The sequence below is a fragment of the Stegodyphus dumicola genome, chromosome 2 (genome assembly GCF_044657685.1).
Source record: "Stegodyphus dumicola isolate Sdum_Otavi_A_Nest chromosome 2, ASM4465768v1".
Lineage (NCBI taxonomy): Eukaryota > Metazoa > Arthropoda > Arachnida > Araneae > Eresidae > Stegodyphus > Stegodyphus dumicola.
The window spans coordinates 229813146-229839764 of record NC_140769.1 but is presented as its reverse complement, the minus strand read 5'-3'; the positions used below and the strand labels follow the sequence as shown (position 1 = coordinate 229839764).

At 31.4% G+C, this 26619-nt stretch overlaps 1 protein-coding gene across 1 annotated transcript in view; it reads left to right on the top strand.

The window, feature by feature from the left end:
* LOC118192785 (C2 domain-containing protein 5) overlaps positions 1-26619 on the top strand; it is a 154425-nt gene that overhangs the window by 110607 nt on the left and 17199 nt on the right. The window contains exons 23-30 of the mRNA XM_035363801.2: positions 10243-10365; positions 13447-13530; positions 16175-16264; positions 19225-19309; positions 23018-23083; positions 24163-24215; positions 24425-24550; positions 25691-25837. Of these exons, the coding sequence (XP_035219692.1) occupies positions 10243-10365; positions 13447-13530; positions 16175-16264; positions 19225-19309; positions 23018-23083; positions 24163-24215; positions 24425-24550; positions 25691-25837 (774 nt within the window). The remainder of the gene's footprint in view (positions 1-10242; positions 10366-13446; positions 13531-16174; positions 16265-19224; positions 19310-23017; positions 23084-24162; positions 24216-24424; positions 24551-25690; positions 25838-26619) is intronic.

The window sequence follows — 26619 nt, the reverse complement described above, 5'->3', positions numbered from 1 at the left end:
TAATAAATTGTTGATTTTAATTAGATGTAATTTCACTTCAAATATTGGGTCATATAAAAAGTCTCTACGGGTTTTTGCAACTAGATGGTGTTGAAGCCTATATATCCAGCAGCACTCATCCGATTCTCTCAAACGAACATGTACTTAAAAGGTGCCATTCAGTTTCCATTTTTTGTGAAGATAGTTTTCTAATTCGTTGCTCATGTAAAAAGTATTGATTTGAAAATGAGTGAATTGTCTGAAGAAATATGCTATGTGAAGCTTTTTTACTGTAAAAAAGGTAAAAATGCTGCAAAACATGCCAAAAAATTTATGAAGTGTACTGTGAGAATGCTGTGAACAAAGGACACAGGTATGGTTTGCTCGATTTTTTTCTGGAAATTCTGATGTCAAAGAATTCAGAATTGTCAATTGAGCTGCTGCAATCTGACAAAACCATCAATTCGGCCCTGTACTGTACACAGCTTGACCATTTGAATGAAGTAATCCAGAAAGAGCAACCAGAATTGGCCAACAGAAGGGGAGTTGTGTTCCATTGTGACAATATGCGGCCACACTCATCTTTGATGACTTGGAACTTGGTTGGGGAGTTTTGATGCATGCACCGTATGACTGCCATTTGTTTCAGTCTGTGCAAATCTCTCTTAATTGTAAAAAACTGGCCGACAGAAGCGCCACTGAAAATCACATGCTCAATTTTTTCAACGATAAATACAGAAGTTCTACACTGATGGAATTATGAAGCTACCTGAAAAATGTCAAAAGGTCATAGATAATAATGGTCAATATGTGCTTGATTAAAATTGATATTCAATAAAGAATTTTTTTTTAAAAAAATGTAAAAACTACAGAGACGTTTTATATGGCCCAGTATAAAATTAAATTAGTTAGAAATATTTGACATGAAGACTGAAGTGTTATGAAATGTTATAAAATGTTAGTTTATGTTCAAAAACTGAAAATTTTGGTTTGGTGCTTTGGTGAATCAATTTTATTGCTCTTTCCCCCCTATTTTGACATTTGTAAATCTGAACTACTTATTTTATTGATATTTTAAAAGGCTGTAGTTTTATACACTAATAGGCAAACATTAAGGATAAAATGAAGAAATTAACAGAATAGTTGAACAAGGGAGCAGAACCAATTAAAAGATGAGTCAGAAGATTGCTTAGGATATGGTATAATAGGGCTTACACAAATGTAAAGCATGATATACTGTGACCATACAAGAAGGATTTAGTGGAAGCAAAAGCAACTGTACACTGGGAATTATGAATTTTCAGTGATCAGTTTCAGTGACATCAAGTTGCTGTCACTGTTGTGTGCAATGGACAGTTCACAATAATATTTAATGACTTCATCCATGGTCAAATCATTGAGAACCTGGAAGGAAGTTTAAATATTACTCTTGAGAATGAAGCATTTGAGATTGCTCACAGTATCATGTCATGAGCTTGGGCATTGTTTTAAATAATAGAAACTGTTGTCTGAATCTTTAGTTGTGGTTGTTCATGATGAACCAGGGTGATGGTGAATCAGTAATTTGTTTTACAGGTGAGGAGAGGTCCCTGGCAGGTAATGTGCGAAATTGCAAGATGCATGTTTGCCTAAAATCTCATTTCGCTATGGCAAGGAAACTGTATATATCTAATTTGTTTGCTTGGCAACCACTATGGTGTTTGGCACTGATGTGTATCCATAAGAGACTGCATTTTCTGTGATGTCAGGAATACATGGACGAAGGAATTCAGCAATGGAGTTGAGTTCTGTGTACAAAGAGCCGATTTAGTCCTAGTGTTTCAAGGCATCCTGGAGACAGCAGGAGACATAAATTCAGCTGTCCAGCATCTTAGAAAGACATTTGATTGAAGATGTTGGATTTCTCATTTTAGAATGCGTGATATTTAGTACTTGGGCAGCGATCCGCATGTTTAAAAATGGTTCAGTCATAAAGTATTTCTTCCGCCTTTGTGGTATAGCAGTTCTGCACGCTGGGCCGGTATTCCAGAGGTCTGTGGTTTGATTCCCGGCAAAGGCGATTGCTCATTTTTCATCTTGCCTGCTTCCAAAAAGTACCTAATGTCTCTACACAGTCATTGGTGAAATGTGTAACTTTACTTCAATACTTTGGGATTTAAATTTCTTTCATGAATGACAACATTACATCTCATTGTATAACAGGTGTCACTGAACTTTTAGAGAATTCAGGTATTTTCCACACAGTCTATGAACCAACCCAAAGCCTAATGAAATATAAATGGAATGTTATTCTCAGGAGACACGTAGCAGCATGTCATCAGTTGCCATATTATTTACATACTTCATATAGTTAAGTTTTTTTTTTGTTGTTGTTTAAAATATTTTTATTTTGTGTATTAATTTTTTTCCAGTATTTACTTACATGTTAGTGACTTCTGACATTATACATTTGACAACTAAACATTTTACTTAAAACTCGTTTTTAGTGTGATAAATTTCAAAGCAGAGATCTGCATCTAGTCCTTTGTTAAATTCTTGCATTCAAAATACAGTCAAAAGTCGTTAATTCGGACACCCATAATCCGGAATGATCTATAATCCGGACCTCAAAGCTACAAACTTTTTGACGCATGCGCGTAAGACCTTTACCGCTGTGAATTTGCGTGTGCGCGTGCGCAAAATACGTTTATGAATGCGCGTTTAATGTATAACGGACGGGATAAGCTAAGCTAAAATTATTTAATTATCTATTTCAGTTAATGTTGCAGATAGCGTTGTTCCTTAATCTTCGAATTGGATCCGGATTATTATTTTTTGCAGACTGTTAGAGCAATTTTATAAAAGTAAGCTTGAACTTTCGATTTTGTCAAATAGAATTTCCGATATATATTTACTAATATGTAAAGGATATACAAAGCGAAAGTATCTTTCGGAGTCCATTAAACAAAAAGTGGAATTGCTGCAAAAAATGGATAAAGGCATATCCTTTGTTTATCTAAACTTTAACGTTTGTTTATCTAAACTTTGTTTATCTTTAACGGGGCAGCGTGCAATGAATTGGAAGTTGATCTGTCAGCACTATCCTTATCTTAAGGGCAGATGTTTTATTTTATTTGGCTTATAATTGCTTACTCAATGTAGTATTTCATCTCGATGTACTCAGTCTTTGATATGATTTAAATCAAATGCCTCGTCATTATAATTTGCTTTCGATAGCGAAGAAATTGACAGAGGTTATTGAAAACGAAAAAATTTCGATTGACAAATTAGTCGGTATTCTCGACACAGCAATTATAGGACTTTAACAGCGGAACTTTGTAACTGAACAAGAAATTATGTCTGTTTATAGAATTAAAGAGAATGTATTATTACATAAAAAACAAAGCAACTTAAACGACTTACATTGAAAGAAATGTTTAATAAAGTAAACAAATAAATATTAAGCTTTTTTTTTTTGTAAATTTTGATACCCTTTAGATCATAATTGTTCTTTACTTCGTAAATTACGGTTTCATATTCTTAATTTTATTATTTCTGCATGCCATTTTACCAGATTTAAACTGATGATCTATAATCCAGATTATCGACTTTTGACTGTAGTTCATTTGCCTTTTTGGAGGAGGATTTTTGCAGGAGTATGAACAAACAAAACATTGCTGTCACACTTTCTTACGAGTTTTATTTGAATAAAGCACTTCCTGTCTATTTTTGAAAGCAGTTAAGTGTAGGCAGCATCTCACCAATTTTCATTTTGGGTGGCAGAAAATTTTCACTCATTCTTTTCCTACTTCTCATTACAGTTCCACAAGTATTTGTTCCAAGTTCTAAAGAGTTCATCTACCAGTGTTGGAAACATTAAAAAAAAAAAAAAAAAAAAAAAAATATGTAAATAGTATACCTTTCACCAAAAAGTTCTTCAAGTAGAGATTTAACAAGTCTTTCCTCATATAATTCTGAAGTTTCAACTCTGTTTCTTTCTCTATATAAACGATAAAGTTAGATATAACTTTATTTAGATTCACATCATTTGTTAATTTTTGATGCTTTGACATTGTAATGTGCAAAATAGGAACATTTCACATACATAAAGCATAATTCTTGATTAGAAATTCAAACAATTAGAAATCCAGACACACACCCAGTGCTCTGCCAGGAAAATAATAATAATAATAATAATAATAATAATCTACCATAACATGTATCAATAAATACCATGTGCACAATAAAAGAAGCATCTTATGTTGTGTGGGGGGGGAATTCCCCATAATGTTCATCAATAAATATCACATGGTCATTTAAAGAGCCACGAGAAAATCTTCAAGTCAAACTGCAAATATGGCTTTTGCTTTATATTTATAAACTAAAAATCTATGTGCTTGTCAGTCATCTTTGTCTCATTTCAAGTACAAAGTCAAATCTACATGTATCTCAAACCATATAAAGATATAATGCCACCTTGGTGGCCAAAATATTAGTTTCTAATACATTACAAAAGTTTGAATGCATGGCACACGGGAGCGAATGACGAAACGCTTTGTCACAGTGGTGGGCTAGCCAGAAAATGAGTGTGTTTGATTCTAACATTATGTCAGTTTTTGCAAAAAGATTAGCACTATAACTGCAATAGACAATGATGCCTGAAAAATTTGTTGATGCCCTAATACTGAGCATGAACAGTCATTATCACAATCAGGGATAATCATATTTGTTACTGAAGATTAATTTTCTTTTTCTATCATCTCTTGCATGGATGTTTATATCTTCTGTTTGACTGTGCTTAGAACTCGCTTTTAAGTAAGTCTTTCATATCTTTGGATTCTTTTCTCATTCAGTGATCTTTCCTATAATCTTATGCAACATTACGTGTCAAAATCTGCACTGTTTTTGATTTTTGCATGCTGTGTGTTTTGAATGGTTTTAATTATATTTTAACTGAATGCAGGGTATTTGTACATAATGTATAGTAATGATATAGAAAAAAAATTCAACTGAATTTTTTTATTAAACAAACAAAAAATTCATTCCTTTATTTTTTAAGTGCTTATGCAAATAAAAGCCTCTTTTATAGATTTAAGAGAAAAACAGTTTCAGAAATCGTTAGATATGATCCTAGATTATATTTTAGCTTAGAAATGCATTTTGTATTGCCAGGATATATAAATAATGCACTATATATTCCTGTAAGTACACGTGAGAACTAAATAATATGTCTTTTCTGTGTGTAGGTCCTAAAAGAAAGTATATGCATTTCTTTTTTTACTTCTGAATCACCAGTCCCAATATATAAACACATTAATCTATTTATAGTATGCAAAGTCAAATAACAGGGTACTGCAGCACCATTTTGGGAAAAATTGGGAAAATTATCAAATTTAGTTCTGCCCCCCCCCCCTAAAAAAAAAAAAAAAGACTACAGGAAAAATCATTAGTTACAAAATTGTGCAGCAGCATATGATTGCAATTAATAGACAGCTGGAAATTGAGTAATGCCCAGTAATTGCCAGAATATAAATTTGGTTACATTATGTGTTTTCTTGGTGCAAGTGTTTTTATAAGCGAATTGCTAGCACATTTAATGGTATTTGTACAAATGTGATGAATACCATGTTTGTTCAAAAATGCATACTTAAATTAAGGTATCAATCATGTGCCGTACTTGTTGCCTCCATGTTCAGGCCTCTTCCAATTCAATGCCTCCAATGTCCTCTGTCTCAAACATAGACTTACCAAATTAGGGGTGTAATGCTGCAATGCTGTCTCTTTGAGGCAATACACTTTTTTGAAATTGGTTTTGTAAATGATATATACAACATGTGAAAAATGCTTGAACATAGCACATAGAAGCATTTGTGTCAGTACATTTAAATATATTCACCATGTTATCATGTTGCAATGCTGATTGGTTAAATAGCACACCGTCCAAAAATTCGAGATAATTTGCATATCCCGTCCAAAAGACCAGATCAACAAAAGTGGAGACTTCCTTCATTTATGTAGTAAAAAATGCAAAATTATATTGCCATTTCTGATTATGAAAATTTTTATGCTTTTCTATGTATTAGGCATATAATCACGTGTTTTTCATTCTGAGCAGTGGCAGCTAGTGGCTAAAATTAGTGGGGGTGCTGTTCAAAAAAAAAAAAAAAAAAAAAAAAAAAAAAAAAAAAAAATTAACCTTTGTTTTAAAATTGTGTAAAAGGAAACAAACATGTATAAAACGAAAATTTATTTTGAAATTTCATGAAATCTTACAAGAAAAAAATTAACATTTCTTAATTACTTTAACCAAAATTGTTACAGTTCAATTTTTGTCTATTCATTTAAAAATGAAATTCATTTTTCTTGTTTTAATTTGTGCAGAAAGATCAATAATTTTCTCTTTGATCTCTGGATGACAACTGAGGAAATTTTTCTTTATTTAAAGCAATGCAAGTGCATTTAGTCTTTCCGAATTCCTAGTGCTTCTTAGAAAGGTTTTCATTCTTTTCAATGTTGAAAAGCAGCGTTCTGCCTCTGGTGGTCATGGGAACTCTCAAGAGAATTTTATCAGTTTCGTAATTTCACTAAGAACATAATCTAGATTATTTTTGAAGATAAATTTCAGTAGCTCAATTAATTTGCAGTATTTATGGGTATCAGACCTACAATAGAATACTTTTAGTTGAGTTTCAAGCTTTTCATTGTCAATCATTGGATATGCTTCAGTGGTCAGTACTATTTCTTCTGTAGAATGTTAAACAATTTAACAGCTACTAAGTGTTTAGTGGAAGAATATCTGTGCATTATATCAATACATTGTATAAAGTCACATATTTCCTTAGCTTCTGCCATCAGTGTCTTTGAAAATTCTCGCAGTACTTTGAGTTTCTCAATTCTAAAATAGCAGTTTTGAAATTTGTTATATATTCATTAACTTTAAACACAGTAATTTCTCTGGATTGCATTTAATTGTATATTATTTCAAAGTGATGCATCTGATAAAAAAGCTCTAACCAAAACTTGAAATTACCATCATTTAGATATTTTAAAATTCCTGTTGCTTTTGCAATAGTTTAATCTGCATTTAATGTTGACTGAATTTCAGTGAGGCAAATTTTTAAAAGCTGCAAATTTTCATGAACTATCTTTATGGTCCATATGATGAAGTTCCACTTTGTGAAGAAATACCACACGGAGTAAAAGAAATCACATTTTCAACAACATGCCAGAATTTCGGCACTGCATGGGCAACAGTGCTCTTCTCTCTAACCGGCTCGCGTGCTGTTTTCTGTGTGCGCATGCGCAGAACAGCCAACCACCACATCACTGGAACTGTGAAGCGCACTGTTCCAAACGAAGACTTTTGGACCTTTTTCACAAAGTAGGTGATGGCTACTGACATTAAGCTTAAGGATTATGTATTGTAAAAGTATAAATAAAGAATTAAAGACTAAAGGGCACACTATATTAAATATTAAAAATAATAATAAGTGGAAATAGGGAGTGCTGCAGTTCCACAATCTCAGGTGTATTTTTATGTATTAATTTATTTATGTATGATATCAAGACTTTGCTTGGAGATGCAAAGGCCAAGAGCATAAAGAAAAATAGGTTCAGACTTACCATTGGTGGGCATAGCCTACATTATGTCTCAAATGATGATGGGAAAAGATTGTTTTTTTTTTTTTTTTTTTTCCTTCTATGAAATATGATATGTGATGGCCAGTATTTGCTTTCCACATGAAAGTATTCAAAAAATGACCTGGAGATTTCCAGATTGTGATACTTTCAATCAGATTGACCATGTCTTAATTGATAACAGACATGCATTAGACATACTGGATATCAGGTCATATAGTGGAGCGAATTTTGACTATTACTTGGTAATGAAGAAAATCAGAGCAAGAATCGCTAATACTTATAAAAAGCAAGAGATGAAATAAGAGAAGTTTAATTATCTGCTGCTAAATGAGAGGCATAAAGCAGAGATACCGAAATAAATCAGAAACTCAATTTAAAAGCCTGAAATTAAAGGAGTTGGAGGGTATAAATGGGAATTGGAATCTTTTAAGGATGACTCTCATTGAAACTGGCAACAGAGTTTTAGAAAAAGCAAAAAAGGAAATGAGTGATGACTGATTTAACAAAGAATGTAGGACTGCCACTGACCTTTAAAAAAAGGCATATAGAATATGTTTCAAAGAATGCATACTAGTTCAGAAGTCAAACAACAAAAATCAGCGTTATATTTTCAAAATTTTCACAGGACTAGTTTCGATGGTTTTACCAAACCACCATCCTCAGCTGCAAAACCGCAAATGAACAAGATAGAAAATAGTGTTTAGATAAGATAAGAAAGCCTGAGCAAGAATAAGCAAGTGGCTCCATCTGTTGGTGAAACCAGAACTAAAACATAATTTCTTTAAAGGCCAAAGGCAAAGATGGATTGGAATTAGGATCGTTAACTAGAACAGAAAGATTTTTTTTTTGAATGTGAAATGCCTGTAGAAAACCCAGTTCCCCAATGGAAGATGTTTTTTGAATAATTTTGGCAGCAGAAAAATTGAAAGTGTGATTTTCGGACCAGCAATGTTGAGCAACAGAAGACTTCTGTGTTTCCTTTTTTCTAACATATGCCTCATATTCCTGGACGTGAAATTTTAAGGCTCTCTTAGTTTGGCCAATGTAAATTAAACCACACTGGCAAGGAATCCTATAAATACCCCAAGAATTATTATCCGGAATGGAGTCCTTGAGTATGGAACTCGGAATTTTATTGATAGGAGAATAAACAACCTTCTGTACACATCTGTTAGTATTTATTCGGCATGTTATTGTGTCTTAATTAAAGCATACTAGATTAGCTGTTGGCAAATGTAAATTTGCTAGAAAAAATGAAAAAACAATCCACCATGCTAAAAAAAGGGAACTTTCATGAAAATATTCAAAGAGAATGTTCTTATGTTGAATATCTTAGAGAGTAGGGGAAGACAGAGCTTTCTTTCACGAAATCAATCATGGACGGAGAAGTTTTAAACATAGATTAACACTTCGTAGAGGTAAAGATGGTTCTATCATGAGTGAGAAGAATGACATTCTACAGAGATGGAGAGAGTATTTGGATGAGCTGAATTGTAAAAAGGAGATAACTTCTGAAATACTTAATCTCTGCTGCAAATAGATGTTTTCATGGCTGAAAGAGCTAGTATTTAAAAATCTAGCTTTCTCAAGCTAAGAACTAAGTTACTTCTTTACAAGAGTCGTATAAGATCTGTTTTGACTTATGTGGCAGAAACTTTAGCCCTGACTTTATGTGATGAGGAAGCTTTGGGGATTTTTGAGAGAAGGATATTACATTGCATACTTGTAGGGTATATGTGAATGGATCGTGGAGAAGATCTACTTTAGAGCTGTGCAAGATCTATAGACAACCTGATATAGTAAAATTCTTAGACTTAGACATTCAGATATACCGCATTATTGCTTGACACAACATTGCCGGTTCATGAGATCAAGCCCTGGGGCACATGACGTAGTAAGATCTGGATGAGGATAACATCTCTGAAGAGAAAATGGAGGAAAGGAAAAGAAGAGAGTACTAAGAGAAAAAAGGCTGAAGGTATCTGGCAGGTAATAAAACTTGACAAGAATGGATAAAAATCCAAAAGGATCCAATGACAATTCTTCAAAATGATTTCAATTTTATTGAATTTTGCTTTAATATATTAAATACATTTTTTAATTTATATATTTTAATGTGTTAATGTAGTATGATTTTTTTATTCCTTCAGCATAATGGTTATAAAAGTGTTTAGCTGTTTGGCCTTGCGTAACAAATTAAAACCAGAAACCAGCATCTTTTTGAAGAAATATAGTGAAAATAACATATGTACTTCTTAGTAAAAAAAGGGGGGGAGTTCAATGAAATAATTAACCTAAATAAGGAAAAATTTGAAGCTATTATATTTAGTCTTAAAATTTTTGTTTATTTATGCATTATTACTTTGAATTTCATCATTTTTATTAGTATATTGTACATATTATTTTTATGCATATTATTAGTTGTTTTTCTCAGATATATGCTTATAGAACCTTCTATTTTTTTTTAATTGTTGTATACTAATGATTTTACTTAATGTTTAGCTTTCAAGTGAGAGAACTTTATTGCAGTTGTGGAATTTTATTTTGTGGGAAATTTAAAAGTCCTCAGTTATTTTTCAAAATTCCAGTGATGTGAATTTCTTGCTTTGTATAGTAAAATCTTTTTCTTTTTTTAAATTTTAGGTTGATGATGCAGAAGATGTTGACATAATTGCTCAGTTAATTGATCCTAAAGTACCTCCAGGATTTGATTTATGCAACACAGAAACATTACCTGGAGTGGATAATTTTATTTGCAATCTTCAGGTGAGACTGTTGTTTTAAGAAAATAGTTTGTCTTAAATGATCTGAAACTGGACAAATGTGATGAACTGGTTTTATAGTATACTTTAGCACAGCGGTTTTCAACCTTTTGACTATCGTGTATCACTTAAACAAAAATTGAAAACCTTTAGTACCACCACTCTTGAACAAAACTCAGATCGCATAAGTTTACGAGTGTTAGAGAAAAAACTCAGTCAGGATGTTGAGGTTTTAATTTTTGAATTTAATAATTAAAAATACTTTGCTTACCACCTACTTTTCTCTTGCATACCACCGGTTGAGAACCCCTGCTCTAGCATTTTCTCCTTTCCAAAAGAAAAAAGAGATATAAAAGAGCAGCTTGAAGATTACTTAAATTTGATATGCAACTTAATTAGATTGCTTAAATTTGATATACGTAAAATAATCTTAATCTTCCCTACTGAAATTCTGCTTAAGTTGATACAATATTTCTTTTATTTTGGTATATGAGACAATGTGCTATGATTATTTTGAAGCATATTGTAATCAGTGTACTGAAAACTATAATTAAAATGCCTGTTTTTATAAACTTAAAGTAGATTTAAATTATGTTTACAGTAATTTGAATTGCTTCTGCATTAAATCAAATTCTTTCTTTTCTTTGTTTATGGTTTTATTAAATAAATATGTACAGTTTGAATGAATCTCTAACTTCTTTGAAGAATCATTGTTCACCTATTGATCTTTTTTTTTTCTTTTTCTTTTTTTTTTTTTTTTTTTTTTTTTTTTGTTTGTTTTTGTGAGGGGGGGGATTAGTTTTACAGATAGTACAGCATTGCATTAATAACATTTCAGGAGGAATGAGAGCTATTTTTAGGAGATAATATGAATTGAAGTTAGATCAATCACACCAAGTTCTTTCAAGAAGAGGCAACTTTATCTAAAGGATAAATCTTTGAAAATTATATTTAATTATTAAATCTAATAAAATAGATTATGTTTAGTGTTTATGCATGTTTTCTCTTTAAAAATATTTAATAACTAAATGCTTATGGAGAAAATTCTGAGTTCAAAGTCTGTTAAGATTGTTAAGGATAGTATTTCTTTACTTTACAAAAGGCCATTTTTTCAAAAATCATTAAATAGCAAAATGAATTATTTGATTATTATAGAACTATCTTAAAAACTGATCTTTTCAGAGTTCAGAATAAGTTAAAGTAGTATTTCTATGCTTTAAAAAGTGCCATTTTTTTTAAAATCATTAAAAAGCAGAATGAATTGTTTGAGTATTTATCAAACTATCTTAAAAATTATGACTGATTTGACTAAGTAGCGTCTATATTAGAGTCTACCACTTTCTTTCCCTTAGGCATCCTTATGGGGAGTAATTTTTTTTTTTAACTACTGAAAAAGAGGGATCTGTATTGAATCACCCTGGAAATAGTTTTAAATCCTGATATAAAAATTTTAAACTCTTTAATATGTACAGTAATGTTATTAAAAATCTGTTTTAGCATAATTTTACTGTAAATTGTTTTACTGTTCAGTGCATAGCAGATTATTAATTTTGACTTACAAAATATTACAAATGTATTGTTTAATTTTACTATTCACTTATCAATAGCACCACATATTATCTCAGGGTACTTTAAGTATTAGGTTTATAATTTAATATATGTGTATCTCTGAATAATATCTGGTTGTAGTAAAAGTTTTCTGCTAAAAAACATTCTTTATAAAGTTAGGAAAAAAAACATGAAAGCAGTACTTTTAGTGCGGGTAATCACCACTCAAATCTACGATTTTCTGCCATCGTTTTGGTAGTTTTTCAAAGCCTTCTGCCCAGACACATGGTGGCTATGAGTCAACAGATCAACCTCACTTCGGACATCCTGTGCAGAATGGAAGATAGCATTAGTAAGATGTAGCTGCAGGTAGGAAAAAAGATAGAAGCCCGAAAGACCGATGTCTGGGCTATGTGGTGGGTGTGGCAAAAGATCTCATTTGAGTCCGTACAGAGTCCAGCCGATGAATGTAGACACATGTGGTCTTGCCTTATCTTGATGGAACATTACTATTTTTGTTCCAGTTCAACGTTTTTCTTGATAGAAGTATCAGCACAAACTAGCAGCTCACTGTACGCCCTACTGTTGAGGGTTTTACATTTTTCCAGATTCTCTTTGTAGATAATACCATGGCAATCCCACTGGATACAAAGCATTATCTTTTTGTTAGTCAAATTGTGCTTTCTGAACCTGTAGACGAGCCCACGATATGCAGACCAACCCCCTTTTCAGCCTGTGTTGTTGAAGTAAATCCACTTTTCATCACAAGTGACAATCTGGTCCAGAATTTTGTCCTTGCGGTGATATTCGAGCAGATTAGTGCAGGTCTGAACACGTCTGTCCTTATCTGCTTGAGTCAGCTCATGTGGTACCCAGAGATTGTACATCAAGTTTATGGGATGCATAGCGCAGCTAATGGACGTGGCACTAATGTCTAATTCCTTAGCAAGCTCTCTAATGGTTGCATATTGATATTCTTTCATAACTTTTTGCTGGTGGCCCTCATCAACATCAGTAGGTCGTCCAGAGCACTCTACTCCTTGAATGTTATAGTCCTCATTTTTTAACTTCAATACCAAGCCTTTGCAGTGTCATATGATGCAACATTAGTGCCTAAAGCTATACACATGATTTGGTGACATTTCATAGCTGTCTTTTTGCAACAGAACTTGAAGTAAATGATGCTTCTAATCTGGTAGTGTGATAGTTCCATTTCAGACACTTTATGCTTAATGATATTTTTACAAATTTCATGACACAGCAAGTCTCTTTCTTTCAAATGCCAAAAACTGTCTGACAAAATGTGATTAAACATGCCAACACAAACTATTTGCACAGACCATATTTGCAATGGCAGGGAAACTTTCTTTAAAACTCAATAATAAAATTAAAGTGAATGAGTTATTTCATGCAATATATTTTATGCATATTTTAATTTTTCTTTTTTCTTTGCTATTGTTTGGGTTTTTCTAATGCATTATCATCTAATATAATCTTATATTAATGTATCCTAATTATTTTTTAAATTATTCAACAGATGTTTACTCGCATTTATCGCACAAAGTTTTGTAACGCGGCAAATGGTACTCAAGTTTCAAAGACCTTTGAAGCTGTCATAAAGGTAAAAAATAAAAGGTTTTGAGTATTTTCTGTTTTGTGTTAAATTATGCATCAATAAGTAGGTAACTAACAGCTATAATCAATCTACTTTTGTTGGGATATTAGTAATACGCATTAGTGTGTTTGGTAACTGATTTTTTGAATTTTCATTTTTAGTGTTCTGCATTAGATGACACATAATTTATCTCTTTTTTGTCATATTTTTATGTGAAAAAAATTACATTTTGCATTTAACCGTGGCCATCAAGAATCAAGACCGTCCAGCTCTCTCGTGACGTCACCATGAAGAGTGAAAAATCTCTCTCGTTTAATTTAAAGAAATTTTAAAATTTGCAAGGTAGTTAGAAAAGGTTCCCACATCTCATTACTGAAGTGCATGTGATAGAACCTATTTCATATCAGGGAAGTGCAATGATAGTATAGGGTATTGCACATCCCTTAAAAAAGCACTTCATTCTCCCAGTATATTTTATCTTTTTTAATTGTTTATTATACTGCATCCATCTGAAACACCGTATACTCTATAAGCTCTTCAAAAATTTAGCATTTTGCTAATGTATGAAGTTTAATATAAAAAATGTAATAGCAAATTTTTAAAAAATGAATTCTAAGTTTTATAAGCAACTGGTGTAACAATATTTTTTTCAAGTTTTATTTATACATTTTTTAAAAATATAATATTAATTACAATTTTCACAGTAAATTTGAAAATATGACAAAAAGTTGAAAGGGTAATGTATCCCTTTAAATTATTATAAACACATAAATTTGAATTTTTAAATGAGAATCATTATTACTTTTAAATCTTTAAATCTATAATGACAAGTTTATTAAAAATAAAACTGAAATAAATGCAAATTACAAATGCTATTTTAAGTTCCAGTTCTCTCTATTTTCTTGATTATTAATTTATAGTTGAGCACTGAATTTACTACTGAACATTTAATGCTATGTGATTAATATACAATCATAATGCACAAGCCTTTCTGCAATACATGAAACAAAATTTACTATACTGTTATGTTATTTTCTTCCTTCACGTTCGTACGGGGTTCGTAGATTTGGAGTGAATAACGACGACACTTGATTAAGTATCGAAACACATTTTATTTAGCCAATATTAATCAGGACAGCTCCAATAACACTTACTTTTTACAGTCATCAAAGATCTACTATAAACACGCTGGAACAATCAACGATACAGCCTTCACACTGTCAGGCAATAACGGTGGAGATAGCTTCACTGCAAAGCACCAGAGTACAGCTTCCGACTCTGTTGGTCGCTCTCGGAACTCCACGTACTCTCAAGACTCTCCACGCGATGCACTCGACGATACACTAGAGTATAGCTTTCGACTCAGCACAGTCTAAGACAAAACTCGACGATGCACTAAAAGACTCTCTCAATGCACTGGACGGCCAACTCGGCTGTAGACTTCGAGACACTCGCTCAGTGACTAACTATCAGCTTGCTAGACGAGACACACACTCTCGATGAGAGATACACACTTCCTGACTGCAGACCAGCACAGTTTATATAGCTTTCTGCTTGTGTTCAGAAACATTCTGGACTAAACCAGTAAGAATTTGTTCCAGAAGGTTCTCCAACCATCCATGGTATATTGCCAATTTTGTCACCAAATGGGTGATTTCTCGCCAAATGTGGCAACCCTGGCTTCACTTGCCATTTTATGGCAACCCTAAAACTGCTTTGTGGGGAAGCCATTTTACCGCGCCTTTACATTTCGTAACAATACATTAAATAATAGTAGTATTATCCACTTAATTAATTTATTGTTTACTTTTACTTTTTACACTAGTTATTGTTTACTTTTATATTTTATACTAGTTTTTGAGTGGAAATCATTTTGGCTTTAAGAGCAGACATATTAAACATATTGAATATTTAATCTATTTAATTTTCTATCAATGAAATCATAGTAATGAAATCTCACTCTGCTGTTTTTAGTCAGAAGGAAGTCCTTTCGTTTTATTGCATGTATCCACTTTTCTTTCAGATCTGCATCATTAGAAAAGCGAAAGTATGTATGTTTAGGTCCATATTTGTACATCCATTATTTCTGAATATATGTAACACATTGTACTGTTTCTGGAACAGCCTACAGATTGCCAAAAAATTCAAATTTAATGTATCCCAACTGCAGAAAAATCATGGTATATACCAAGATTTTAGTTCAATCATTGCAGTTATACCACTTTCCTTGCAGCAGTGGTGACTAACAATAACCTTTAACCCAATCCTGCCCTCACCCCCAAAGAAGGTATGTCACCCTTGTGCTGAAGTCACATGTTCTACGTCACTAAGCTGTAAGGCCTTGTTCTTGAGGGCCACATTTTAACCCCTTGAGTGGCATGACCAGCTTTAGCCTGTCATCACTTAGTATATATTAGCTTATAATTTAAAATATGTTGCTTTTTAAAATTCGTTAATGATGTAAATATCTTAATGAACGGAAGTTTATGAAAAGAGACTAAAATAAGTAATTCTACAAATTTAGCTAATAAATGCTGTTTAAAATACAATCATTTATGAGCATATCCAAAAAGTCGTGCCACTCGGAGGGTAACAAGTGTGGCATAAAAGCATTAAAGTATTTTTTAATTATAAAACTGTTATATTTCAGAGTTTATTTGTCAAATTAAGAAGGCTAGTACCTTGTTGTCTTACAAATCTAACATTTCAAGTGGATCTTGTTGAACAAGATGAACTGCAGGTAACTCATTTTTGCTTCAAAGGAAAAAAATAACTCTCTTGCTATTGTGTACTTTAATGCCCTCTCCCAGTTTAGTTTCACTGAATACCAGAACTGGTTTTATTCTTGGAGATTATTAATTTTGTAGGGAAATTTAAAATGCACTAGTGAGGTAAAATAATTAGAATTCAAAAACATGTATAGTCAAAAGTCGTTAATTCGGACACCCATAATCCGGAATGATCTATAATCCGGACCTCAAAGCTAAAAACTTTCTGCACATGCGCACAGGCGTTTTACGCGTGCGCGTAAGACCTTGACTACTGCGCATATGCGTGTGCGCAAGTGCAGAATACGTTTTCGCCTGCACGTTTAATGTATAACGGGCAGTGTAAGCTAAAATTATCTAATTATCTATTTCAGTTAATGTTAATGATTACGTTGTTCCTTAATCTTCGAATTGGATTTCGCTTATTATTTTTTGCAGACTGTAAGAGCAATTTTATAAAAGTAAACTTGAACTTTCGATTATGTCAAATAGAATTTCCGATGCTGGAACTTCCAAAGGATCTGCAAAACGAAAGTATGTTTCGATGTCCAACAAACAAAAAGTGGAATTGCTGCAAAAAATGGATAAAGACATGAAGAATGTGACAGAGAGGTTAATGAAAACGAAAAAATTTCGATTGACGAGTTAGTCGGTATTCTCGGCACAGCAATTAACGGGACTTTAACAGCGGAACTTTGTAACTGAACAAGAAATTATGTCTTTTTATGGAATTAAAGAGAAAGTATTATCACATAAAATGAAGCAACTTAAACAACTTACATTGAGAGAAATGTTAATAAAGTAAACAAATAAATATTAAGCTTTTTTTTTTTTTTTTTTTTTTTTTTGTAAATTTTGATACCCTTTAGATGATTTTGCTCTTTATTTCATAAATTACGGTTTCATATTTTTAATTTTAGAATTTCTGCATGCCATCTTACGAGATTTAAACTAATGATCTATAATCCGGAATCGCCGAAGTCCCGACGAGTCCGGATTAACGACTTTTGACTGTATTAATTTTATTAAAGCAGATGTGGCAAAATACTTATACTTGTATTTCTTAGCAATTTCCTGTTCCTATTTTTTATTTTCTGTGACGAACAGGAAAGGTGCTCATTAACCATGTAAAAGAATAAAGATCCCCAAAGTGTCTATTTGAAGTATGGTAATTTGTTTTATCTTTTCAGGGTAAAATTCTATTTAATTATTGATTGATAAAATTTTAATTGTTTCTTTTGATTATATGCAATTGCCTAGAACTTTGTTGCTCAAAAACTGTTGCTGTTGATTTTTTACTATATAATTGAGATTAAGTTCAAATTTGCTGTTGACATTTTTTTAAGAATCTTATGTAAAGTGCTAAGCATTATATTATTTAACACATTCTTTGAAAACACTGTTGCCATATGTGTAACCTTACTTTTGTTAAAAAAGAAAACTAACATTTTCCTAGAATTGATTGTTGAAATTTGTTTTCTTTCATGGAGAAAACAAATTAGTCTATTATGTCATTAGTCAGTATATTTCTGAGTTCACATTTTTTTTTATACTTAATAGTAGTACAGTTACTATAACTGTAATGTGCAGCAAGAAATGAGAATACATGTGCACTCATTGTTTCATAAATTTCATCCCTCTTGTTTAAGTTATACTAAAAATCTGTATTTTTCTATGCTAAAATAGGAAATCTCTATCTTATATTATTCAAAGACTGCTGTTAATCAAAATTGTTATCATCAAATCAAATGATGTTAATAAAAAAAAATCATTAAAATGAAATGATGTTAATCATTTTTGAAAACTGGACCACCAGAAATTGTTTCTTGTTTATTTGATTTGCCTTTTGATTATTATTTACTGCCAGAGCTGCTGACAAGAAATAGATCTGTATATCTTTTCAAAGCTACTATAAATTTCTTGTTTCATAAAATTTAAACTTAAAAATTGATTTTTTTTTTATCCTTTTGAATTTGATCACCTTCAAAATAACTTTTTTTAAAAATCTATGCCAAACTATTTTTTCTTTTTACTTAATTTTGCATTTAACATTACATTGGTGTGTTTCTCTTCCAATTTAAAATTAAATTTTAATATTAAAAATGCCAGAGCTCTGAGGAAAGCTATCAAAAACTGTGATGGAAATAAAATAATGAATCAAAGAATATAATTTAAATTAAAGTAATGAGAGATTATTTAAGTAATAACAAATCCATGACAAATATTAAATGAAATTATAGAAGAATGCAATATGAATAAATTAATAATAGTAAGACATAGTGCATGGGATGAAAGTAAAGTAAATATTTCAAGGAGCATTTTAGTTTCATTAAAACTATCGAATATATTTTTTAAATATTTTGTGAAAAACTATTGGTGAAGAATAAAATTCACCATGAAGGAATTTACTATAGAATCATGTACTAAAATTGATGCATACAAATGTTGATAGATACGAAACTTGGTGGCTTAAATTTGAATTGAACAACCTAAATCAGAAATTGTTTCTTTTCCTATAATCCTGGTAGGTGCTGATTTATATCTCAGATATTTCTTGCATTATATATGCTCAAGTTTTTTGATAATATTAACTTCTCTGGAAAGGTTTTAATTCTTAGTAGATAAAATTATATAGTTAGTATCAACATTAGATTTACTGAATGTTAAAAAAATTTGTAGGAATAAAAATATTTCCTGCTGATATTATGATTGAATTTGATGATAGGGTCAGATCTTATCTTAACTAGAGTTTCTGATGCATTCTAAAATATTGAAAAGTATGGGCACTGATTTCTGGCTGAATTGAAACATTGATGAAAGTAATAAAGAAGTAGGGTGGAATTTGTCTCTGCCATGGCTGTTAAAATAATTCAGCTTGGCTATGATGTAAGGAGAATAATGATTTTTAAAGTTTTTCTTCTCATATATTCAGGTTACTGTTCTGGGCATAGCTGTGGGACTTGGAGACTCAAATTTACTTACAACTGTCAATAGTATATGCAAGCAAAAGAAGCATAGTGAGTATTTTCAGATATTGTAGTATATCTCATTACTGTTAGATTTATCCCTTCTCCCTTTTTGGGTAAAATCATGTTTATAACCTAAAATTGTTTCAAACAAAATGTTTTCATTTTAATTGGGTTTTCTTTATTTTGAATAATTTTTTTTTTTTTTTTAAACCATTGAGTAACGTTCTAATGGTTTTAAATGTTGCCTTGTAGTTAATAAATGCAGTTTAATTAATGATTGGTTTGCTTTAAAATTGTTTGTAAAACTTGGGTGCTTGTTATCATATTCTATGTGCAGAAAATGAACACACAGAATACACAACTTCGGCATTCTTGTGATATATTTTTGGTGGGGGGGGGAAGTATTAAGATTTTCAGACTCTGTCTATAAAGATGTTTGTTCATGGTCAAATCTAGGAGGGTATATTCATTAACTGCAGTTGTTGCAGTTGCTTTACAAACAAGAAAGCGAAATGAAAAGAGCAATTTTGTGAAAACTTTTTCATATTAAAACAGCATAAAGTGGAAAACTAATCACCACTAATTTATTTGGGAACATTTTTTAGCATTCCCCAGTCTTAAATAAAATATTATCCAATCATATCAAATTATGCATGGAGCCTAAAATAGGACTAAAATATAAGACTGATAAAGTAAATACCCTGTCAATAAAAATGTAAAATAAAAATAATCACTTTTGTTGGTTATCTGGTATTCATCATTATATTACGAACAATCTATTTGCTCTTTTGGATAATTCTGGTTTATTGATTTCTGGCTGGTATTGTTAGGTAGTTGCACTGAAAAATGTGTCAAACAAATCATTACTCTCTGCTGCTTGACTGTGCCTCCATGTGAACTCTTATAAATAAGAAGACAAGTATCATGGCAAATTTATCATGTTGCTCCTTATTTCCCTATTTTGTTGATCCCTACATGCATTTCATTGTTTGTGTATGGACACCACGCTAAAGTTTGAAATAAAAATATTTAAAAATTGAAGAAGTTATTTTCAGCCAATTTTAGTCTCATTTTCCCCAAAAAAGAGAGAGCATTAACCCGGGAGAAGTCGCACGGGGCACAGAGACACCCCATATGTCGAAAATCAACAATCCTGACTGGAAATATTTCATGTTAATGAATTATCTTTTTAGTATCATCCTGTCTGACATTCCCCTTGGAATGTGTATTGTTATTTTTGCTTGTTTTTCTTTTCTGCAAGAGAGGCAATCATTTCTTGGAATCCTTGAGGGAATGGGGTGACTTAGTCACCCCGTGCGACTGTTACTGCTTCCAAATTTTTCATTATTAGCAGTTTAGCTTTGTGCTCTCGAGTGTTCCCGTTGTTGGTCTGTTGGATTATTTGATAAATAATGGCTTACAAATGTAAATTTACCGAATATGAAAAAGAGATGGAACGTTTGAAAACTGTATTAGATGAAGTTGAGTCTTCTGAAGAAGAAATTGATCAAGATAGTGAAAATTAATCTGATGAAAAAATATACTCTCACAACAGCGAAAGTGAATTTGAGCAGACTGATGAAGACAACGGAAATCCTGATTTAGTAAAAAGTATTTTTATTAGCAAAAATAAAACAGTTTGGCAGAAAGGAAAACCAAATCAAAAAGTGAAAACGTCTTCTCAAAATATAATAACTTATTTATCAGGATTAAAAGGAACTACACGTAATATAATAGAGCCTCTAGAAAGTTGGGAATTGTTTTTCAATACTAAAGTGATATGATTCATTGTAGAGTGTACAAATATTTATATTGAAAAAATATCGGTAAATTACACCAGAGATTGAGATGCCAAAATGACAAATGATGTGAAAATTAGAGCACTTTTTGGGCTTTTATATCTGTGTGGCTTGCATAAATCATCACATACAAATACGCAAGATTTGTAGGCTACTGATGGATCAGGCATCGAAATTTTACGGAAGACAATGTCATATAAAAGATTTAATTTTCTTCTCAAGTGTTTATAGTTAGACAACGTGACCAATCGTGAAGTTCGCAAAAAATTGGACAAACTGGCAGCTGTGAGAGAATTTTTTGCCGATTTAAATGAAAATTGCCAAAAGATATACATTATTGGTGAATATGTTATTATCGATGAAAAATTAGAGAAATTTTGAGGGCAGTGTTCCTTTCGTCAATATTTACCCAGCAAACCAGCGAAATATGGAATAAAAATATTTGCCTTAGTAGATTCAAGACCATTTTACAGCTATAACATGGAGATATATGCAAGACAACAGCTGGAAGGTCCCTTTTGAGTTGAAAATTCACTATTTGAAATTACAAAATGCCTGTGCACCCCTTTGTTTGGATCAGATAGAAACGTAACAATGGATAATTGGTATGCAAGTTATCCTCTAGCAAAAGAACTTTTGTAGGAACCCTGAAGAGAAACAAGGCTGAAATTCCCACCGAGTTCGTCCAAACAAAAACTAGGAAAGTTTATTCTTCTATATTTGAGTTCCAAGAGAACGCGACACTAGTATCGTATGTGCCTAAAAAATCAAAATGTGTAGTTTTGTTATCTACAATGCATCGCGATGATGCCATTGATGAAAGTGATGATACCAAGAAACCAGAAATAGTTCACTTTTATAATGCAACAAAAGGTGGTATAGACAAAGTTTCTGAAATTTTATCATTATATTTGACAGCTTGAAAAATCAACAGATGGCCGATGGTTGTTTTTTATTGTATGTTGAACGTCGCTGCAATAAATACCCGAGTTGCATTTTTGTCAACAAAGACCCCTCCCTTACAATATCAAAATAGGAGGAAATTCCTATCTCTTATACAGCCCCACATAGAGATAAGAAAAAATATGCCAATGCTTCCTGAAGTGCTTCGTGAAAGCATCAATAATGCGACTTCTAGTGGATCAGAAGAACATCCATCAAAGAAAGCAAAACTCGACAAAGGCTGATGTGCTATGTGTCCAAGGTCCAAAGACAATAAAACTACAATTTCTTGCAAACTATGTGATAATTTTTCATGTAAAATTCATTCTTCCTATGTTTGCCAGATGTGTATGTCAGCTTCTGATCCCTGATTAGGTATGTAATTATTTTGAATGGAATTTTTTCTTAAATATTGAAATAAGTTTTCTTAAGTAAAAAAGTATAGTTTCTCAATGAAATATTGTAATTATTGTTTATAATCAAATGGTTTCTATAAAATTTATAACACATTTTCCTAATGAAACTGATTGGGGTAACCCAGTCACCCTGTGCGATCTCCAATGTCAGTGTTGGGTGCACGCCTTCTACTGGTTTCATAAGAAAGAAAAAGAAGTAAAAATCTCATCTTTGTTGAAGACTCTGGAAGAAATTCTAGGGTTGCCAGATTCAGAGTCACAGGTGGGGTTTTTGGCAGGTACTGGGTAAACATGTACCAAATTAACGTATGGAGGTTAGTTTAATGTTACAAAATTGGGAAGGTACCAAGTTGAAAGTACTTGTTAATTTCTGGTGCAAATCAGTCTCTGCTTTCATATGTTACTGCTTTCATTTGTTATTTTAAATGATAGTTGAAGAAATTTAACAAGAATTAACAATACAAGTGTCAAAAGTCTTATAAAGAAATTAAGTTTTTATATGCTACATTAGCAATTTTAATATTCTTGAAATATAAACAATTGCAACTATAACTTTTAATAACCAATCTCGCATATTTCATGCAAGTCACTGCTTTTAGGTGCCGATTCAGAAATGATGTTTCCCATGGACGAAGATAAAACTGCAGAAGGTTCCCTTTCTTCAGGTATTGTAAAATTTGACCTTCCAAATTTTATTTCACATTTTTCACTGTCATATTTAATTGGGATAAGATATTAGCTTTCATTCTAACCTTTGCTGAAAGATGGATTTTTGATGAATGTGTGATTACTCAAATGCACATAATCACTTTTATTTTAGAAACATAAATCATGATTTTAATTAGTAGGGAGAAGTTTTGCTCTCCAATTTGAAAATTAATTAAATTAATTAAAATTAATAATTTCAAGAAAAATTAAATAACTTCAAATTGTTGTGATTTGGGGTAGAATAGTATTAATGAGCAAAAAGTAAAATTATATATCATTATGATTTATATATTTTCTGACAGTCATTTAAATAAATCAAAACTGTTTCACAAAAAAATTAAAGTTGTGTCTTTCTTTAATAAATATTGCCTTTTATATCATAGGAGTGTAATTAATTTGATAACATGATAATTTTTTTTAAGTAGCTTTTAAGAAAACTGAGTATTAGTTTACTACTTTGCAGTATTAAAATTAATTTCATGGTTTAAAATTTTAGCAAACCTTTTCTGTTGTAAATTTTGTACATTTGATTGCTTTGTTGAAATACCATTTATTTAGCAGTACACATTCACTTAGTTATTCACATGTTAGTAGTCACCCAAATCACACCTGGGAATGAATGTTAAAAGTTAATGTGAATGGTATGCCATCTATACATAAATTCAAAATCTGAAAATGAAAGAATATAAAATTATTCCCTGTATTTTCTATCACAGCCTTATTTCAGCATCGAAATGTTGACAAATGCAGTACCTTCTTATGGTTCAATGTATAAAAGTTTTATATTGATGGCATTCAAATTTGAGAAGTGATCTGTACTATATTCATGACAGAACTTTTATGAATTATGAGTTATGTAATATTACATTTACAGGTTTGCTCAAGAGAGCGGCAGATCCTGATTAATTCTTCTTTCATGTATATAAGAAACATATTGAGAAAATTATATTTTAAAATTTGATTTTACTCAATCTATCCTACTTGTAATAAGCTATAATGTAAATGTTTTCATAAAGACATTTCATAAATTTTGTAGGTCACTACAGAAAATCCTCCCTACATGCAAGTGATAGGAGCTACTGCTATCATGTATGTATATAAATGTGTAGTTTTAACAAAAATTCTTCACTTTTACAGTTTAAATAATTTTTATGATTTCATTATTTTTAAAATCAAAGACAATTTGTTATATGCTTCTTGGCTTTCGTGTAATTTTCTAGTTGTGTAGCATTCTTAATTTCAGAGAATTTGTTAATGCATCAAACAAATTTTAAAGCTTCGTTTTATTTTGCTTTAAGCTGTCTTTAGGGGAGCATAATGGAGTTGACATTACTCCATTGAGTTACATACCTGGAAAAAAAATTGAACAGTATCTAGGAGACCTTGATTTTTTCTTCATCCGTGAGAGCAGCAGTATTAGAGAAGTAAGAATACTTTAAAACTTAGTAATAAGTTTAGTTTACTTTAAGAAAAATTCAGAATTGCAGTAAACCCTCACTGACACGAATCTCAAGGGACCGAAAATTCAAGATTTCATGTTAAAAAAAATTCATGTTAATTGGGGGTTAAACAGTTATTTTTGGAATAATTTTTCCTACATGTTAACCATTTACAGTATATAGCTGCATAATATTGCAATATTTTATGTATGTTGTCATAGAAATGACTATAGTACTACATCAATTATTCTACTGCAACATAAAAAAGTGCAATCACAAACTTCAGGGCAAACAGTGCTCATGGCTTCCATAAAAATAGCAGTCAATATGAATGTTGTAGCAAAGCCATATACAGTGTAACATTTCCTGGGGGCGCAGAATGATATTGTCCTCTTCATTTTCTTCTGATGACATTTGCATCTGAGACACAACTGCTTGTATATCAGATTCCACTGGAGCAAACATAGCAACATCATCATCTGCATGAGCCAACTCCTGATTTATTGTTGATTCAATGATCGTGATTATTGGGCAGTGTTACTCATGCTGGCTATGTTTTAAAGACTACAGGGCATTTTCTAAGGTTTCTAATCAAGCAGGACTGAACATTTCAGAATGCAATCCTAGCAAAGAAACAGCAGAAAAAAATATGAAAAACTTTTAAAGTTCCTGTTAAATGATAAAATCTAATGACTAAAAATGGTTTGTAAATCATGCTAATTGATAAAACTTCCCATAAGATTTTACACTTCACTACCGGGACTAAAGTATTGTTTATGTTAAGCGAGTTTATGTAAAAAGGTTTTATTGTAGTATTATTTAAAAAATTCATAGTAAATATGATGCTTAAAAATTAGCATACAGGATAAAACTTATGAACATCTTTTAGTCTGATAGAAAAGCTATTCTTAACAGTTTTTATCCCAATACAGTTTGTGCTTGGAGGACTGTCTCTCCCTTTTTTACAGAATTTAGAGCTCATCATTAATTGCTAAATAAATGCAATATATATAAAACAATAAAGATGTTTTGAAATTTTATGTCAAAATATGTACTTATTTGTCAGCTAACTTAAATATGCATTGAGTATATATTTTGATTATATGTAAGTATTTTGTTTTTCAGAGTGGTGGTCTTAATGGTTTTATTCAAAGTTTTGTTGCTGAAACCCTAGCTATTGTGAGAGCTCATGTATCAGCACTGGGTGGAAATGCAATGGTTGGGTTCCATATAACTCAGTGTATTTTATTGCATAACCCTCATAAAAATCAGGTTAGTAATTCTGCTGCTTGTACCAATTTTTGATTTAAAAAAAAAAAAAAAAATGTGTTAAACTGTATTTTTTCCTAGAAATAATATATACTATATTATATTTAATTCAATATCCAAAGTATTAGGAATTTTTTTCAGTGAAGCTCTCCAGGCAAGTAGTAAATTCACTAAAAGCTGTTAGTTTGACGCAAATTCAAATCCTAACAAACAAGCTAGCTGCATGGGAGTTTTTGTGTTATCCCATATGCATAACATGAGTATGAGTCAGTTTCCTTTAAAAAATCCTTCAAAGGCAAACATCCCTTAAATGTTATGCCACAATCCAATCTAACCCAACTGTTTTTAGTCTATTTTCTCACTTTTATTAAAAAATGGAGGGGAGGAAATAACAGAAGTAGCATGGTGTACCTTGAGATGATAAAATTACATAAATTACATTTACAAGTTTTATACATATGTTTTGTCTGAAATAAAATATCTGTGTTGCTATCAGTCATTTTCTTAATTTTTGTAGTTGTGTCCGAATTTTTTTTCCTTTGAAAATCTTTTGAATAACAGAATGAAACTTTATTGAAACTTACAACTATTAGTAACTAATTACATAGTGCCCGTTTTGTTATTTTTCTTATTGTGGATATTATTCGAAGTTCAGATTTTGAGTGTGAAGGTGTAGTTGCCCCTCACTCTCTATTTTTAACTTCGTTAATTTTCTTGTCTTTTGTTACATGTTTGATCAGATAGCCTGGCTCAGTAAAAGTAGGCGGCCAATGTAACTCTAATTA